Here is a 20,085-nt window from a genome sequence, read left to right on the forward strand (position 1 = left end):
TACCACAGGGACATGGTCTTTTGTGGTTTAGGGTAAATGCTGCCAGATGGAATATGTGGTAATGTGGCTCGATATCTAGAGATGCTGAGGGCGAGGAATTGGATGTAGCCTCCTCAGCGATTCTGTGAATTAACGTGCTTTTTGATCCCACAGACTTGTGAGTGAAGATGATCTTAAAGGTTGACCAGAGCAATATTCCAACAGATCCTCCCTCTACTCCAGAACCAACCTCAACAGGCACGATGATGGATTCTCAAAAGGCAAGCATTATAGGTTATGCCTTTAAACAGTGGGGCAAATTGTGCTCACCCACAGCAATCTGTGTATCTTGTTTGATATATTCAGGCTTGGACTTTTGAAAGATGTTTTTTGCAAGGTTCTAGTGCTAATGCAGAGGCTTTGTGAGGGTAGCGAAGGGTGGAGAGATGTGCTGTCACAGTACTATGATCTGCCAAATTTGGCAAGGCTGCACATTGGCATTGGAGCTTTACAGAGTGAACTCGCAATGTGTTCCATTCGGTTGGTGAGTCTGACTGATGCACAGTAACTGGTAACCTCCCTGTAGGAGAGGAGGTAGAATTCACTTACTGCTTCCTTCTTCAGCTCCAGTAATGCTTTGCCTAAGGCTCCATCTCTCATGGACGAGTCTATTCCCAATGAGGCCCTCAGGCTATTCAACCACAGAAGGTGTCATAATCAAGCCTGATGCAGTGAGCCCCAGAAGCACATTTCCCAACTGAGGCATTTGATAGAAAAAGAAAGATTTATATGACACTTTTCATAACCTCAGGATGTCCCAAACTGCTTTACAGCCAATGAAGTACTTTGGAAGTGTAGTCACTGTTGTAATGTAGGAAACATGGCAGCCAATTCATGTTTAGCAAGGTCCGACAAACAGCAATGTGATGATGACCAGCTAATCTGTTCCAGTGATGTTGAGTGAGGGATAAGTACTGTTCAGGACACCAGGGATCAATTACCTGCTGTAGGATTTTTGCAGCCACCTGAGGGGGATGATGGGGGCCATGGTTTTTGTTTCAGCTGAAAGATGACACCTCTGACCATGCAGCGGTCCCTCAGTACTGCATTGAAGCTTCAACCTAAATTATGGGCTCAAGTCTCTGGAGTGGGGCTTGAACCCACCACCTCTGTCTTGAGGCGAGAGCACTACCCATTGAGTCCTGGCAGACACCAAGGAACAAGGGCACTTGCTGTTTTTCTTCTCCATCCTTCCTGTCCTGGAGCATTGAGGCCTCTACTGATGGTCCATCCAGAATCCATGATTCATTGTGATCAGTTCTAAAACAACAAGATCAAAAACTCCAAAGAGGTTCTAACTTCCATAAGGTGCTTTCACTATTAACCTGTCAAAGAACAGCAATGCAGCAGGTTAATGCATTGCCAAGAATGTATCATATTTCCTACACAGGGAGTGCCTGATCTTTGTGATGTTATGTAAATCCTCCCCGAGAGAGACAGGTGCAATCCAGTCAGATCAACAATATCCCAAGCAGAATGACCATCCAGGTAACAGTCAAAGGTGAAGTTGAAAGCCAGGCCCTCTATCACCCGGGTTCCATGCCCAGTCAGCGCTCAAATGATCTTGGCTACGCCAGTGTGCTATCGTTATTTTTAATCTCCTGGACTAGGGAGGGGAGATATCAGCAAGGACTCCTCTTGCTAATCCCTGTCCAGTAACTGCATGTGGTTAAACGGCCCATTGTTGCTCACTGTCTCAGCAGTTGGGGAGGTATCGGAACACTGCCCCAGCAGGGCCAGCATGTTCAGAAGAGGGGAGAAAACTGCGAGCACTCCTCATTGCAGTTTAAAAGGTAAATCTCCACAGATTTAGAAATAACATGAGCTCGTTACACACTTCTTCCATGCATGATACGTACGTTCGATACCTGTTCAGTTGTGATTTGTTGGTGTTTTGCCGATTGCTCAGTTAGTTGGATGCCAGTTGTGACCAATTGCTGCAGCAGTTTGGCCTCAACCTTCAGCAGACTGGTGGAGAGGAAGGTCAGTGGCACACTGGTCTTGGGATAGTGGTGCTTCTGTTTCATATGAAGATCATCACTCAGAATGGTGGATGGCACTGAATAAACATTTTGTGTTTTATTCTGTGGATTTAATTGTTTGTTGCTCAGAATTACGGATGGCAGTGCTAGAGAATGGCATTTCCCCTCCACTCCATATTTTGCTTACATATTCAGCATCAAAGACTCTTAGTCCATCTATAGGCAGTGCGTTCCAGATCCTAACTACATGCTGCGTAAAAAAAGTTTTTCCTCATGTTGCTGTTGATTCTTTTGCCAATTATTTAAACTGGCGTCCTCTGGTTCTTGACCCTTCGGCCAGTGGGAACATTTTCTCCCTATGTACTCTGCCCAGACCCCCTCATGATTTGAACGCCTCAATCAAATCTCCGCTTAATGTTCTCTTCCCTAAGGAGAACAACCCCAGCTTCTCAATCTATCCATGTAACTTAAGTCCCTCATCCTTGGAACCATTCTGGTGCATCTTTTCTGCACTCTCTCCAATGCCTTCACATCCTTCCTAAAGTGCGGTGCCCAGAATTGGATACTCTGGTTGAGACCAAACCAGTGTTTTATAAAGGTTCATTATAACCTCCTTGCTTTTGTGCTCTATGCCTGTATTTATGAAGTCCATGATCCCCCATGTATTTTTAATCACTTTCTCAACCTGCCCTGCCACATTAGACGATTTGTGTACATATACCCATAGGTCTCTCTGTTCCTTTATTTTATATTCTTTCTACAAAAATATATCATTTCACATTTCTCTGCATTAAATTTCATTTGCCACTTGTCCGTCCATTCCACTAACCTGTCTATGTCCTCTTGAAGTCTATTATTATCCCCCTCACACCGTATGATACTTCCAAGATTTGTGCCATCTGCAAATTTTGAAATTGTGCCCTGTACACCAAGACTAGATCATTAATATACATCGTAAAAACACTGGTCCTAGTACTGACCACTGGGGAGCCCACTGGTATACCTTCCTCCAGTCCACCACTCTCTGTTTTCTGTCACTCAGCCAACTTTGTATCCATGCTGCCACTGTCCCTTTTATTCATGGGCTTTAACTTTGCTAACAAGCCTATTACATGGCATTTTATCAAATGCCTTTTGGAAGTCCATATACACCACATCAACCGCATTACTCTCATCAAAAAACTCAATCAAGTCCGATAAACATGATTTGCCTTTCACAAGTTTATGCTAACTTTCCTTAATTAATCCACCCTTGTCCAAATGACTGTTAATTTTGTCCCAGATTATCATTTATAAAAGCTTTCCCACCACTGATGTGGAACTGACTGGCCTGTCATTGCTGGATTTATCCTTACACCTTTTTTTGAATAAAGGTGTAACATTTGCAATTCTCCAGTCTTCTGGCACCACTCCAGTATTATGGCCAGTGCCTCCGCAATCTCCATCCATCCTTCCTTCAGTACTGAAGACTTGTGCTCCAGAACTAGCCGACCCCTAGCCAAGCTGTTCCAGTACAAATATAACACTGGCATCTACCCGGCAATGTGGAAAATTGCCCAAGTATGTCCTGTGCACAGGACAAAACCAACCCGGCTAATTACCGCCCTATCAGTCTACTCCCGATCATCAGCAAAGTGATGGAAGGGGTTGTTAACAGCGCTATCAAGTGGAACTTACTCAGCAATAACCTGCTCACTGATGCTCAGTTTGGGTTCCGCCAGGGCCACTCAACTCCTGACCTCATTACAGCCTTGGACCAACCATGGACAAAAGAGCTGAACTCCAGAGGTGAGGTGAAAGTGACGGTCCTTGACATAAAGGCAGCATTTGACCGAGTGCGGCATCAAGGAGCCCTAGCAAAACTGGAGTCAATGGTAATCAGGGGAAAATCTCTCTGTTGGTTGGAGTCATACCTAGCACAAAGAAAGATGGTTGTGGTTGTTGAAGGTCAATCATCTCAGTCCCAGAACATCACTGCAAAAGTTCCTCAGAGTAGTGTCCTCGGCCCAACCATCTTCAGCTGCTTCATCAATGACCTTCCCTCCATCGTAATGTCAGAAATGGGGATGTTCGCTGATGATTGCATGATGTTCAGCACCATTCGTGACTCCTCAGACATTGAAGCAGATCATGTCCATATGCAGCAAGACCTGGACAATATCCAGGCTTGGGCTGATAAGTGTGGCAGGTAACATTTTTTATTTTAGAGGTACAGCACTGAAACAGGCCCTTCGGCCCACCGAGTCTGTGCCGACCAACAACCACCCATTTATACTAATCCTACATTAATCCCATGTTTCCTACCACATCCCCACCATTCTCCTACCACCTACCTACACTAGGGGCAATTTATAATGGCCAATTTACCTATCAACCTGCAAGTCTTTGACTGTGGAAGGAAACCGGAGCACCCGCTGGAAACCCACGCGGTCACAGGGAGAACTTGCAAACTCCGCACAGGCAGTACCCAGAACTGAACCTGGGTCGCTGGAGCTGTGAGGCTGCGGTGCTAACCACTGCACCACTGTGCCACACAAGTGCCAGGCAATGATCATCGCAAACAAGAGGGAATCTAATCATCTCCCCTTGACGTTCAATGTTATTGCCATCACTGAATCCCCGACTGTCAACATCCTGGGAATTACCATTGACCTGAAACTGAACTGGAGTAGCCACATAAATGCTGTAGCTACAAGAGCATGTCAGAGACTGGGAATTCTGCTGCGAGTAACTCACATCCTGTCTTCCCAAAGCCTGTCCACCATCTGCAAGGCACAAGTCAGGAATGTGATGGAATACGCTCCACTTGCCCGGATGAGTGCAGCTCCAACAACACTCAAGAAGCTTGACACCATCCAGGAGAAAGCAGCTCGCTTAATTGGAACCACCATCCACCACCTTCAACATTCACTCCATCCACCACCGATGCACAGCGGGAGCAGTGTGTACCATATACAAGATGCACTGCCGCAACTCACCTTCCAAATACTCAACCTGTACCACCTAGAAGGACAAGGGCTGAAGATTCATGGGAACACCAGCACCTGCAATTTCCCGTCCAAGCCACAGACCATCCTGAATTGGAACTGTATCACCGTTCCTTCGCTGTCGCTGGGTCAAAATCCTGGAACTCTCTTCCTAACAGCACTGCAGCGGTTCAAGAAAGCATCTCCCCACCACCTTCACGAGGGCAATTCAGGATGGGGAATAAATGCTGGCCTAGCCAGCGACACCCATATTCCCTGAACGAATAAAAAAAAAAGCATCCTCCATTGCATCCTATCCAGATCTTGTGACTTATCAATTTTAAGGACAACCACCCTTTCCAATCACACTTGTTATTCAATTTTTAGCCAATCCAGTGTCTCAACTCTTCCACTATGACTTCAGCAGCATCTTCTTTCTTGGTAAAGACAAATGCAAAATACTCATTTAGTACCTTAGTCATGCCCTCTGCCTCCATCTGTAGATCCCTTTTTGGTCCCAAATTGGCCCCACCCTCCTCTTACTACCCGTTTTTGTTATTTGTTCTTGAGATGTGAACATTGCTGGCAAGGCCAGCATTTATTGCCCATGAAAAGTTGGTGCTGATTGCCTCTTGACCTGCCGCAGACCATGTGTTGTAGGTACTCCCGCAGTGCAGTTAAGGAGCGAGTTCCAGGATTTTGACCCAGCAACAGTGAAGGAACAGAGATATATTTCAAAGTCAGGAAGGTGTGTGATTTGGAGGGGAACTTGCAGGTGGTGGTGGTCCCATGCATCTGCAGCCTTTGTCCTTCTTGGTGGTAGAGGGCATGGGTTTGGAAGGAGCCTTGGCAAGTTGATGCAGTGCATCTTCTAGATGATACACACTGCTGCCATTGTGCGCTAGTGACGGAGGGAGATAGTGTTTAAGGTGCTGAATGGGGCGCCTATCAAGCAGGTTACTTTCTCTTGGATGGTGTCGAGCTTCTTGAGTGTTGTTGGAGTTGCACTCGTCTAGGCAAGTAGGGAGTATTACATCACATTCCTGACTTGTGTCTTGTAGATGGTAGATAAGCTTTGGGGAGTCAGGAGATGGGTTACTTGCTGCAGAATTCCCAGTCTCTGACCTGCTCTTGTAGTCACAATATTTATATGGCTAGTCCAGTTAAGTTTCTGGTCAATGATAGCCCCCATGATGTTGATGGTGGGGGATTCAGTAATAGTAATGCCGTTGAATGTCATGAGGAGATGGTTAGATTCTCTCTTTTACTATTTGTATGCCTATACAAGACTTTTGGATTTCGTTTTATGTTAGCTGCCAGTCTTTTCTCATACTTTCTCTTTGCCTCTCATATTATTCTTTTTATTTCACCTCAGAATTTTTTATATTCAGCCTGGTTCTAACTTGCTTAATCAACTTATCATCCATACCCTTTTTCTGCTTCATCTGACTGTCTATCTCTTTCACATCTAGGGAGCTCTGGCTTTGGTTGCCCTATTTTCCCCTTCATAGGAATATACCTCTACTGTACCTGGACCATCTCCTCTTTAAAGGCAGCCCATTGTTCCATAACAGTTTTGCCTGCCAATCTTTGTTTCAAATTTACCTGGGACACATCCATTCTCACTCCACCAAAATTGACCCTCTTCCAGTGAAGTATTTTCACTCTCGATTGCTCCTTGTCCTTTTCCACAGCTATGTTAAACCTTATGATACTATGGTCAATGTTCCCTAAATATGAGCTGGAAATATACTACTCAAGAAAATTTTCCTAAACACAGTTCGGAAACAGTTACTCTGCCTTTTACACTATTACTATTCCAATTGATATTAAGATAATTGAAGTCCCCCATTATCCCAACTCTATAGTTTTTGCACCTCTCTAATTTCCCTGCAAATTTGCTCCTTTATATCTTTCCCACAAGTTGGTGGCCTACAGAATACACCCAGTAGTGTATTGGCATCTCTGTTGTTTCTTAACTCTAACCAAATAGATTCTGCTGTTGATCCCTCCAGGACATCCTCTCTGTTCAGCACTGTAATATTATCCTTTCTTTTCTTCCCTATCTTTCTTGAACATCTTGGAATATTTATTCTCCAGCCCTGCCCTTTTTGAGCCTTGTCTCTGTTATCACTGCAACATCATATTCCCATGTGATTATTTGTGCCTGCAGCTCTCCAACCTTTTTTACTACTCTTTGTGTATTTACGTACATGCACAATAAACAGAATTTAGATCTTATTGTATTCCCTCTTAGCCTGACTACACTTAATATCTTACTATTTCTTACTCTATTGTTATCTGTCTCTCCCAATCCTTTGTACACTTTGCTTCTACTTTCTAATGCTACATCCTGGTTTCCATCCCTTGCCAAATTAGTTTAAACCCTCCTGAGCAGCACTCACAAACCGCCCCATGAGGACATTTGGTCCTGGCTCTACAGAGGTGTAACCTGTCCAGCCTATCTAGGCCCTACCTCCCCCAGAACTGGTCCCAATGTACAAGGAATCTAAAGCCCTCCCTCCTGTACTTTCTCTCCAGCCATGCATTCATCTGCTGTATCCTCCTATTTCTATACTCACTAGCACATGACACCAGGAGTAATCCAGAGATTACTACGTTTGAGATTCTTCTTGCTAGCCTCTTTCCTAGCTCCCTAAAATCTTGCCTCAGGACCTCATCCCTCTTTCTACCTATGTGGTTGGTACTGATATGGACCACGACTTCTGACTGTTCACCCTCCCCCCCTCAGAATGCTCGCAGTTGCTCAGTAACATGCTTGTACCAGGAAGGCAACATAACATCCTGGAATCATGTCTGCGATCACAGAAAAATCTGTCTGTTCCCCTAACCTTAAAATCCCCTATCATTATTGCTTTCCAAATTTTCCTCCCGCCTTTCCCCACCCCCCCCCCCCCACCCCTCCCCGGATACACCTGAGCCAGCTGTGGTGCTGTAGTCTTGGCTCTGACTGTACACCTCAGAAGGACTATCATCCTCACCAGTGTTCAGAATTGAATACTGGTTAGAGAGGAATATTCACTCCTGCATTACCTGCCTGGTCCTGATTGTCTGACCGGCCGTCACCCTTTCCCTCTCTGCCTGCACACCCTTAAGCTGCAGGAAGACGACAGAATGTAACCTTGATCATCATCTGGTGCATTTGGGGATTTGTCTCTTTCAGCTTGTATTTCTCTCCACATTACTGCTTAGGACTGAAGAATATTTGAAAGACTTCTGAAGGTCCCATGGCACGAGTTTGAAGAAGGTCAGCGGAGTTCTCCCTGGTGTACTGGCCAATACTTATTTCTCAAACAACATAATGAAAACAGATTACCTAATCATGATCATATTTTTGCTGTGTGCAAATTGGCTTCCTTGTTTCTGACATTATAAAAGTGACCACACTTCAAAAGCATTTCATTGGGTGTAATGCGCTTTGCAATGTCTCGAGATTGTGAAATGCGCTATATCAAGGCAAATCTTTCATTTTTTGGGATTAGCTGAGTCTGTGTGTTGGGTTGGATGTGATACTGTTGGGTTGGATGAGAGACAGTGCTGGGTTAAGTATAGCGGTTTGTTTCTTGGGTTGGATGGAAGACTGTTGGATTAGAATATAGACTTGTTTGTTGGGCTGATGGGGAGACAGTGTTGGATTATTATTATTCTTTCATGGGTTGTGGGCGTCACTGGCAAGACCAGCGCCTGTTGCCCATCCCTAATTGCCCTTGACAACTGAGAGGCCTTTTGGGCCATTTCAGAGGGCAGTTAAGAGTCAACGACATTTTGTGGGTCTGGAGTCACATGTAGAGCAGACCAGGTAAGGACGGCAGATTTCCTTTCAGAAAGGACATGAGTGAACCAGATGGGTTTTTATGACAAATCGACGATAGTTTCCTGGCACTATTACTGAGACTAGCTTTCAATTCCATATTTTTTTATTAATTAATTGAACTTATTAATTAATTTAATTTAAATTCCACCAGCTGTTGTGGGATTTGAACCCGTGGCCCCAGGGCATTGGTCTGGGCCTCTGGAAGACTAGTTCAGTGACATTACCACTCCACCACAGCCTCCCTCTTCAGATATAGTCTTGTTTGTTGGGTTGGCTGAGAGACTGTGTTGGATTAGATATAGGTTTGTTTGTTGGGTTGGATGAGAGACTGTGTTGGATTAGATATAGAGTCATAGAGTTATACAGCAAAGAAACAGGCTCTTTGGCCCATTGTGTCTGTGCCGGCCATCAAGTACCTAACTATGCTTATCCCATTTTCCAGCACTTGGCCCATAGCCTTGAATGCTATGATGTTTCAAGTACTCATCTAAATACTTCTTAAATGTTGTTATGGTTCCTGCCTCTACCACCACTTCAGGCAGTCCATTCCAGATTCCAACCACCCTCTGAGTGAAACTTTTTTTCCTCAAATCTCCTCTAAACCTCCTGCCCCTTACCTTAAATTTATGCCCGCTGGTTATTGACCCCTCCGCTAAAGGAAAAAGTTTCTTCCTATCTAACCTATCAATGCCCCTCGTAATTTTGTATACCTCAATCATGTCCCCCCTCAGCCTTCTCTGCTCTAGGGAAAACAACCCTAGCCATTTCAGTCTCTCTTCATAACTGAAATGCTCCAGCCAGGCAACATCCTGGTGAATCGCCTCTGCACCCTCTCCAGTGCAACCACATCCTTCCTATAGTGTGGTTCCCAGAACTGTACACAGTACTCCAGCTGTGGCCTAACTAGCATTTTATACAGCTCCATCATAACCTCCCTGCTCTTATATTCTATGCCTCGGCTAATAATGGCAAGTATCCCATGTGCCTTCCTAACCACTTTATCTACCTGTGCTGCTGCCTTCAGTGATCTATGGACAAGTGCACCAAGGTCCCTCTGCCCCTCTGTACTTCCTAGGGACCTTCCATCCATTGTATATTCCCTTGCCTTGTTAGTCCTCTGAAAATGCATCACCTCACACTTCTCAGGATTAGATTCCATTTGCCACTGCTCTGCCCATCTGACCAGCCCATCTATATCTCTCTGTAATCTAAGGCTTTTCTGCTCACTATTTACAACACCACCAATTTTCGTGTCATCTGCGAACTTACTGATCATACCTCCTATATTCACGTCTAACTCGTTAATGTACACTACAAATAGCAAGGATCCGAGCACCGATCCCTGTGGTACACCACTGGTCACCGGCTTCCATTCGCAGAAACAACCCTCAACCATCACCCTCTGCCTCCTGCCACTAAGCCAATTTTGGATCCAATTTGCCAAATTGCCCTGGATCCCATGGACTCTTACCTTCTTGACCAATCTCCCATGTGGGACCTTATCAAAAGCCTTACTGAAGTCCATGTAGACTACATCAACTGCTTTACCCTCATCTACACATCTAGTCACCACCTCGAAAAATTCAATCAAGTTAGTTAGACACGATCTCTCCCTGACAAAGCCATGCTGACTATCCCTAATTAATCCCTGCCTCTCCAAGTGGAGATTAATCCTGTCCCTCAGAATTTTTTCCAATAGTTTCCCTACCACTGATGTTAGACTCACCGGCCTGTAATTACCTGGTTTATCCCTGCTACCCTTCTTGAATAATGGTCCCTTCTTGAATATAGGGGTTGGTTTGTTGGGTTGGATGAGAGACTGTGTTGGATTAGATGTAGGGGTTTGTTGGGTTGGATGGGAGACTGTGTTGGATTAGATGTAGGGGTTTGTTGGGTTGGATGAGAGACTGTGTTGGATTAGATTAGGGGTTTGTTGGGTTGGATGAGCGACTGCAGGGGAGAAATTGGACTTTGTCACTCCCTTTGTTTCACTGACAAAAACGATTTTTGGTGCGGATTTCAAGTTGCAATCTCACCCCAGAAGCGTGTTAGCTCCCAAGCTCGAAGCCGGTGACTTCCAAGTATCCAGGGTGCCTGCCTGAAACATGTTTTAGGAGGCCCTTTCAATATGGACACCAGGGTGTCAACGCCTTGTTTAGGACCTGCTTGTTACTTGTCATCGCGCAGGCAGAGCTTGCATTGCACATACCCCTTTCAGTTTTTCCAGATGTACAGCAGCCTAACCAATGATCCTTCAAGGGACCTCTTGGAAAAAAGAGGAAGTAACTTTTTTATATCTACATTTCTGTGGAGCAGGAGGGAATGCTCTTCCTGGCTGCACAAAGAATCAGTGTGTGTGTTGTGTGTTGTGTGTGTGTGTGTGTGCTGATGTGCTACCTGCGGTGTATTGGGTGTTTCGATGTGGTGTAGCATATCAATAACACAATGTAGTTTAATGAAATATAAATATAAAGCAGTTTACGTCTCTATCACACTCTGGTACAGTCTGCCAATCCAGTGCTTTTCGGTAAAAGCTGAAGTTGATTTCTAAACAGTTAGCCTTAGAGTAGTTGATCAGAGTTTCTGCAAGGCTGCTGCCAAATGCCTGTTGCTAATTGTGTGCTTGTTACAGGTTGCATGCCTTCAGGCGCGAGGAGATGAAGCGTTGAGAAAGGAGAAGTACCAGGAGGCAGTGCACTATTACACCCAGGGTCTAATGCTCGATGCCAAGGACTGCCAGTTACTGTCGTGCCGTGCTTTGGCGTTCATTCAGATGAAGCAATTTGAGGATGCGCGGTTGGATGGAGAAACCCTGATCCAGATCCAGCCCAAGGCCCCACAGGTCAGGCTTCTGAGAGATGCTTGTTGGGAAAACTCGAGCTCTCAGTTTAAAAGTTAAGGTGAAGAAGCACTTCCAAAATGCATTCAGTCTCTGGAAACCAAAACTCCCCTGGAGCACAGGGGATCAGTCTACTGCCAGTGACCTAGTTTATCACTGCCACTGGGTAGAGTGTTTTTGATGCAAACATCATCCCCACTTATCATCGGCAAGCAATGTAGTTATGGTGCTGGAGATTAAAGGGGCTGATTATTCTCTACATGTGTTGGCCATGCCTAAAAGATTAAGAAGTGGTGGCAGTCTCTCCTGATTGATATTGTATTGATAACACTCCAGTTTCCTGGGCCTGCTCCTTTGCATCATTATTCACAAATCCAGGTGCAGACCTGGGCTCACCAATAGTGGGAGACGAAAATGTCCATGAAATTTAAGGATGAGAAAGATTTCAGCAAATTTCAAAAAGCATTTCAACGCCTTAGCAGTTTCTACTAAGGCCAAAGGGAGAACAGGTAAGGAAGTGACAACCATTCGCAATGTTGGTACTATACAGTTGGAGGCACCTTGGTGGTTGGGGGAAAAAAAGAGGCTTTTTCGACTGATGACCACCCTGCTGTGCCTTGTTACGTACAATGTCATGTAAGGCTTAAGATTCAGGTTTAGCAGGGGTGTAAAATGGATAGTAGTGAATTGGCTGCCAGCTATACAACTTGCCCAATTTTCCTTTCTATTAATAATAATAGAAAAGAAACTCAGTCTGGGTGTAATTGGGTGACTGATTCACTATTGTCTTGGGCAACAGCGTAAAACAGACCAATTTTACATCTATCATGTCAATTTACTTCCCATTGACATTGTCCCAGGATTTCTGATCTTTCCCCAGACAGGCATTCCTGGGCCTGGACTGAGAGCAGGCACTAGACCAAGGAAGACATGCTAATGAAGTGAGTGGCTATTTCCAGCCCTCCTGCCTGTGCTTTCCCACCATTTTATTCAAAGTGTGCACATTTCCAGGGGAGCCCAAAGAAGTTGGAGTAGAGCCTTCTGCCTGAGACCCCTCAGATAAAAGAGTCTGAGAGAACCAGACAGCAAAGCCAGGTAGGCCACAAAGGTAACTGCTTCCTTTCTCATGCAGCCTCTCAACAGATCTTCATATCTGAAGACCTTCTCCAACAGCTGTTCTTCAGTTTCCACACTGATTTCTCAACGTTGGGCCCTGTACAACCTGGCTCTGCTAATGACCTGACCCAACAAATTTAGGCACTCTGAGGCCTGTGGACATAAGAAATAGGAGTTGGAGTAGGCTATAGGGTCCCTCAAGCCTGCGCTGTCATTCATGGCTGATCGTTGACCTCAACTCCACTTTCCTGCCCAATCTCCTTAAATTCCCTTAGATTCCAAGAATCTATCCATCTCAGCCCTGAATATTCAATGACTGAGCATCCTGGACAGGTGAGGGTTCTGCCTGTCTAGCTCCTGGGCAAGGAAGAGGAGAATATTGGGCTAAAATATCAGAGTGAAAGGCCAATGGAGCTGAAGGCCATTTGGGGTGAACCTGCTGATGAAGTTGAGTAATATAACTCTGTAACTCTGTCTGTTTCTGTGCTGATAACTTGCTGCTCTTCTTCCATTGCAGAATTATTACTTGCTGTTCCTGGCTAATAGGTACCTTGGCCATCTCCAAAAGGCTTTCCAGTCCCTGCTTTGTTGTCTGGAGCTTGATTCAACGCATCAGAATGAGATTGTGAAAGACCTTTACAAGGTCACCATGAAACTGTGTAATGATGAAACACAGGACAAATACTCAGATGAGAAAGGTACACAACTCTACTCTGTTACCCTGATCGAAAAAGCAGTATCAAAGTACAGAATCAATCAATCTGTCATAGTTAGGTATAGATAGGCATGAATATAGACACAGTATACTCTGATTCCAATTGTATCAATGCAATGACATAAAAAAGGACAACATTAGGAAGAGTAGCCAAGGCTCATTCTCGGTGCTGAGGTCTGCAGCTTGTGTTTAAGTCTGGGATTTGAGTAAATGAACTTCCACTGTTTGAGAAATGAAATGCAGTAAGTTCAATCTGGAAAATTGGGGCTTGCAATCAGGATGGAATTCCTATACTTTAAATTTCATTATAACTGGATACCAGGCTGGGAGTCGTCGCTTCTGGTGTTTAAATCTTCCCATTTTATAGTCAGATAATAGGTGACTTTCCAACAGCTGGAAAGCTGTTTATCTATTGCTGTTGGTTGTCAGCGTGGATGGGAGGGATTCACACCATGAGCAACAAGATAGCTGATCTACTTTTTGTCTCCATTTGTGGACATAATGAAACAAACTGATAAAATAAAGCATTCATCTCAGCCATCACAGCCCATTTTCTGGTACCCTAACTCTCCAATCGCTGCCCATCTTCCTTGTATACTAACTGTCCAATCTCTGCCCCTTGCACCTACGAACATACAAATTAGGAGCAGGAGTAGGCTACGCGGCTCCTTGAGCCTGCTCCGCCATTCAACAAGATCATGGCTGATCAGCTTGTAACCTCAACTCCACATTCCCGCCTACCCCAAATAACCTTTCATCGCCTTGCTTATCAAGAAGGCTGCATTTGCTGATAACACCACAACTAGGGGGTGCAGTACTAGCACATGCGCAAATGCAGCCTCTACCACAGAAACGTCACTGTTTGCGACGTTTCAGGCAGCTGCCAGGATTAAAGGTGGTGCTGCTCAATTATCACAAAAAACAAATTCAACCCGAAAATCCCCTCAATGGCCACCATCGCTGCCTCCATCCCACCCCCAACAGTCCCCTGCTCCCTCCTGCCATTGTACTTCTCTTTGCCGCTCCTTCCTGTGCCTGTCGTCTTGTCAATGGCTCCTCCCTGCCTTCCCTTAGCCACTTGCTCCGGCCTTGCCGCTCCACCCCGCCACCCCCCCCCACCCGCCTCTGGCCACTCGCTGCCCGCTTCTCCCCACTCTCCGACTGCTCACTCCCCGTTTTCCCCCCCCACCATTCCAGACGCTAGCTCCAGGCCGTGCCGCTTCCCTCTTCTCGGCCACTTGCTCCCACATTCGATTGTTCCCTGCTGCCCTAAGAAGCAAGGCAGGCCGTGAGGGATGACAGGGCAACGTAGGAACGAATGGCCAAAAGGAGGAGAAGCGGCGCAGCCTGGAGCTAGCAGATGGAGGTGGGGTGAGGGGGGGGGGGTGCAGGGAGTGAGCGGCCGGAGAACGGGGTGGGGGTGGGGGGAGAAGTGGGTGTGGAAGCAAGGAGCAGGGAACAATCGGCCGAGGGAGCAGTGGCAAGGTCTGGAAGGGGGAGGAGCGGCATGTGGAGAGGAGGGGGCGGGGAAGAAAGCGTCAAGGGCGGGTGCGAATGGCTGAGGGGGGGGAAGCAGAGAGGCCTGGAGCGAGTGGCCAATGGGGGAGAGCGGCCAGTGGGGCGGGAGAGAGTGGCCGAGTGTGGAACAAATGGCTGAGGGCAGGCAGCAGCGTGGTGGGGATCGTGCGGGGTGAAGCGGCGATTAAAGTAAGGATGGTGGGAGGGAGCGGGGTACTGTTCAGGTGAATGGAGACACCTATTGAGGGGTGAGGACATCATTGCATGGTGATGGCACGTGTGCTTGCGCGCATTTGTACTGGCAGACTGGCAAATGTTCGCACGCGTTGATGACGTCCGCGATCGCTCTACGCATGCTCTGCGTGGTCAGGAGTCACTTTGTATCAAGAATCTATCTACCTTTGCTTTAAAAATATTCAAAGACTCTGCTTCCACTGCTCTTTGAGGAAGAGGATTCCAAAGACTCAAGACCTTCTGAGAGAAAAAATTCTCCTCATCTCTGTCTCCTGCCACTGCCCTGTCTCTGTGACCTCCTGCGGTCTTTCTTTCGTTACTTGGGGGACTACCACCTTCACCCCTGCCAGATCATTACATAGGAGCAGGTCAACCCCGTCCACAGGCAAACTGGGGACAATCCCTATGCTCACCTGTCCCAAAACTAGGTCACACTCCAAGTGCACCTGGTGTACAGGTACAGGCGTACACTGCCCTCCAACACCATTCACCACCATTTTGGTGTTCACTGCACTCTCTTGGGGAAGGATCAGGCCTTTTCCCTGTAAAAGGGATCTGGTGGCCCCTGTGTCCCTGAGAATCACTATGGGCTTGCTTGCCCCCACTCGAGGGGTATGGGGTTACTTTCCCTTCAAATATAAAACCTTGATAACCTTCAGGAATCCGATTAACTTTTCCTGCACTGGTCGTAGTAAGCTCCTGGGTTGCACTCTTACTGCAGTCAAAGCCATAGCTTGTTCTTCTCTGCTTTGCCTCAGGTCCCCATCGTCACTGAGCAGGTGCGCCCAGAATAACCCTAGTGGTTTCCCCTTTAGTTTCCAGCAGTCAGCTTTTAAATTCCCTGCCTTATTACAGTGGAAGCAAACAGGTCTCTGGGTCTCACTCTTGCTCACAACACCTTCCTTTTTGGCTGGATGAGTGCCCCCGGTGTCTCCTGCTTTCCTTTCTCTTCCAGGACTACCTGGGCGATATCACCTTCGCACCCTTTGTTCTTTTCAGATTTGTGGGGGTGATCAGGAAAGGTTCTCTCCTGGGAAACTGAATGGAAATTAAAGCAAACTCATCGGTCACCATAACCGCCTGCTGGGCTCCCTGAACCCGCTGCTCCTCCACATGAGTTTCTATTGAGAATGGGAGAGAGTTTTTAAATTCCTCTAACAGAATTACTTCTCTGAGAGTCTCATAGCTGAGCTGTATTTTAAGAGCCCTCAGCCACTGGTCAAAAGGCAGCTGCTTACTTCTTTCAAACTCCAGATAAGTTTGATTAGCTTGCCTTTTTGAGGGTTCTAAACTTTTGGCGATAGGCTTCAGGTACTAATTCATAAGCCCCAAGGATAGCATTTTTGGTCAGTTCATAATTTGATGAACTCTCATCTGGCAACAAGGAATAAACCTCATGGGCTTTTCTGGTTAGTTTGCTTTGCAGTAAAAAAAGACCAGATTTTAGCTGCCTTGCCAGTTTCTCGAAGGACATGAAAAAGTCTTCCACATCTTCCTCATTGAATTTTGAAATTAGTTGGGCGAGTTTTAGCAATCTTGTACCCAGTCCTAAATTGCGCTCCTCCATATTGGCCATGCTTTCACTAGGGTTACTCTGTCGCCCCCTAGCTATCTCAAGCCTCCGTAACTCCCTTCGCATTCCTTCTGGAATATTCTTTTTCGCTCTCTCCCTCCTCTCTCTCTTTCCTTCTCCTGTCTTTCTTTCTCTTCACATTCCTTTTGGAAGGCTCTCTCTTTCTTTTCCTGTTCCTTCTGGAAGGCTCTTTCTTTCTCTCTCTCTCCTCAAATTCAAGTTTCCTCTGTTCCAATTGTATCTTTGCTGAAAATACCCTGTCGAATTCTGCTTCTAACACTGTTTCTGCCTCTTCAGATTCAAGGAAAAATGGTTGGCCACTAGCCTTAGGAGTTCAGATTTCCTAACCTTGCCACGTACAGTGATCCCACACTGCTCAGCCATTTTCCTCAACTCCTCTATAGACAGTGCTTTTAACTTATCCCAAGTTACTTCACCCTGCCTTGGATAGCTGCTAGTTCAATTGCAGACTTGTTAGTATTCAATCACACACAACCACAAGAAAACCTGTATTGAAAACTTGCTCTTTTTTGCTTGGGAACAATTTGGCTTCCCACTTCCAATTTCTCTCTTTTGTCTGTGCGTAAAATCCCAGATGAGCCCCCAATTTCTGTTGTGACCAGGTGAGAAATGTGTCTAGGGATCTGTTACAATCTTCACCTGGTCTTATGGTACAGGGTTTAATTTTGAACACAAGTGTTTTGAGCTCCTCCTTTGTGAATCCTTGTTCACAACTTTCCAATAATAAGGCAAAGAAATTAGCACCAGCAGGCTTTCTTTGGTTTAAAGAAGAAAGATAAAATTTATTCAACTTTAAACTTAAATTCTAATCCGGTTAACTCCTACAGATATACAATGCGCCCATGCTAGCATGCACACGCGATACACACACGCAAATAGGGAAAGAAAAGAGCAGAAGAAAAAATAAGTAGAACAGTTTGAGGCAATATCTTGTTACTGTTTCTCGGCTCGCTGTAGTTTTTGATTGAAGATATGGTCTTGCGTTTCGTTTGGGCCCAGTATTCTTTGTAAAACTTGTTCACGTAAGAGATTTTTCTCTCTCTAAGTTTACGTGTCTTCACAAGATTCAGTTCCATGGGGAAGAGATGGAGGCAGGCAGACAAGAGAGGAGGTATTTTTGCTTCAGTTCCAGGAGAGATCTTCACTCCATGAGCACATGGCTTTGCCTCAGTTCAAATCCTGTTTTCTCCAATTTAAAACTCTCAGTTTAAATCTCTGCAACAGCCAGTTAGTCATGTGACTAAAACTGGTCTGACCACTTCTGTGTATTGGGAAGCAACTACTGGGTCCCCATTATTTCAACATTGTCTGGTAATGTGCAAATGTCCTTCCAGTCAGGGCTTGCAATTTTAAGTTTTTGTTCATGTGGCGAAATAATGTGTGCCCCAGTCTTGGCAGGTGAGGCGTTTGCCTGACACTAGTTTTAGCCCACTCTTCTCTCCCTCAAACTGAATGTAAAATTCAATCATATTATGATCGCTGCTGACTCGGGGTGCCTTAACTATGATGTCATTAATTAATCCTATCTTGCTGCTCAGTACCAGATCTAATATAGCCTGCTCTCTGGTTGGCTCCAGAATGTGCTATTCTAAGAAGTTATCTCGAAAACATTCGATGAACTACTCATCTCGGCTACCTTTGCTCATCTGATTTTTCCAGTCTATATGTAGATTAAAATCCCCTATGATTACCTTTCTGACAAGTACTCATTATTTCTTCCTTTATACCCTGTCCAACTGTGTGGTTACTATTTGGTGGCCTATACATTCTCCCACAAGTGACTTCTTGCCTTTATCATTTCTCATCTCTACCCAAACTGCTTCTACATCCTGGTTTCCTGAACTTGGGTCATCTCTCTCTATTGTGCTGATACCATCATTAATTAACAGAGCCACCTCTCCACCTTTTCCTAGCTTCCTGTCCTTCCTTGGTACTTGGGAATATGATGTTGTTGCTATTACAGAGACTTGGTTGAGGGAAGGGCAGGATTGGCAGATAAATGTTCCAGGCTTTAGAAGCTTCAGGCGGGATAGAGGGGGATGTAAAAGGGGTGGGGGAGTTGCATTACTGGTTAAGGAGAATATCACAGCTGTACTGCGGGAGGACACCTCAGAGGGGTCATGCAGCGAGGCAATTTGGGTGGAGCTCAGGAATAGGAAGGGTGCAGTCACGATGTTGGGGGTTTACTACAGGCCTTCCAACAGCCAGCGGGAGGTAGAGGAGCAGATATGTAGACAGATTTTGGAAAGATGTAAAGGTAACAGGGTTGTGGTGGTGGGTGATTTTAACTTCCCCTATATTGACTGGGACTCACTTAGTGCTAGGGGCTTGGATGGGGCAGAATTTGTGAGGAGCATCCAGGAGGGCTTCTTGAAACAGTATGTAGATAGTCCAACTAGGGATGGGGCCATTCTGGACCTGGTATTGGGGAATGAGCCCGGCCAGGTGGTCGAAGTTTCAGTGGGGAAGCATTTCGGGAGCAGTGATCATAATTCCATAAGTTTTAAGGTACTTGTGGATAAGGATAAGAGTAGTCCTCGGGTGCAGGTGCTAAATTGGGGGAAGGCTAATTATAACAATATTAGGCAGGAACTGAAGAATTTAGATTGGGGGCGGCTGTTTGAGGGTAAATCAACATCTGACTTGTGGGAGTCTTTCAAACGTCAGCTGATTAGAATCCAGGACCAGCATGTTGCTGTGAGGAAGAAAGACAAGTTTGGCAAGTTTCGGGAAGCTTGGATAACGCGGGATATTGTGAGCCTAGTCAAAAAGAAAAAGGAAGCATTTGCAAGGGCTGGCAGGCTAGGAACAGATGAAGCACTTGAGGAATATAAAGAAAGTAGGAAGGAACTTAAGCAAGGAGTTAGGAGGGCTAAAAGGGGTCATGAAACGTCATTGGCAAATAGGATTAAGGAAAATCCCAAGGCTTTTTATACATATATAAAGAGCAAGAAGGTAACCAGGGAAAGGGTTGGCCCACTCAAGGACAGAGATGGGAATCTATGTGTGGAGCCAGAGGAAATGGGCGAGATGCTAAATGAGTACTTCGCATCAGTATTTACCAAAGAGAAGGACTTGGTGGATGATGAGCCTAGGGAAGGGAGTGCAGATAGTCTCAGTCATCTCATTATCAAAAAGGAGGATGTGTTGGGTGTCTTGCAAAGCATTAAGGTAGATAAGTCCCCAGGGCCTGATGGGATCTACCCTAGAATACTGAGGGAGGCAAGGGAAGAAATTGCTGGGGCCT

At 45.7% G+C, this 20,085-nt stretch overlaps 1 protein-coding gene across 4 annotated transcripts in view; it reads left to right on the top strand.

Moving 5' to 3' along the window:
• Positions 1-20,085, top strand: part of LOC137347803 (tetratricopeptide repeat protein 28-like) — a 492,214-nt gene that overhangs the window by 9,403 nt on the left and 462,726 nt on the right. For all 4 annotated transcript variants that reach the window (XM_068012797.1, XM_068012799.1, XM_068012800.1 and 1 more), the window contains exons 2-4: positions 154-260; positions 11,455-11,664; positions 13,295-13,475. In XM_068012797.1, the coding sequence (XP_067868898.1) occupies positions 168-260; positions 11,455-11,664; positions 13,295-13,475 (484 nt within the window). In that variant the 5' untranslated portion in view covers positions 154-167. The remainder of the gene's footprint in view (positions 1-153; positions 261-11,454; positions 11,665-13,294; positions 13,476-20,085) is intronic.

Source organism: Heterodontus francisci, chromosome 32 (assembly GCF_036365525.1).
Source record: "Heterodontus francisci isolate sHetFra1 chromosome 32, sHetFra1.hap1, whole genome shotgun sequence".
Taxonomy (NCBI): Eukaryota; Metazoa; Chordata; class Chondrichthyes; order Heterodontiformes; family Heterodontidae; genus Heterodontus; species Heterodontus francisci.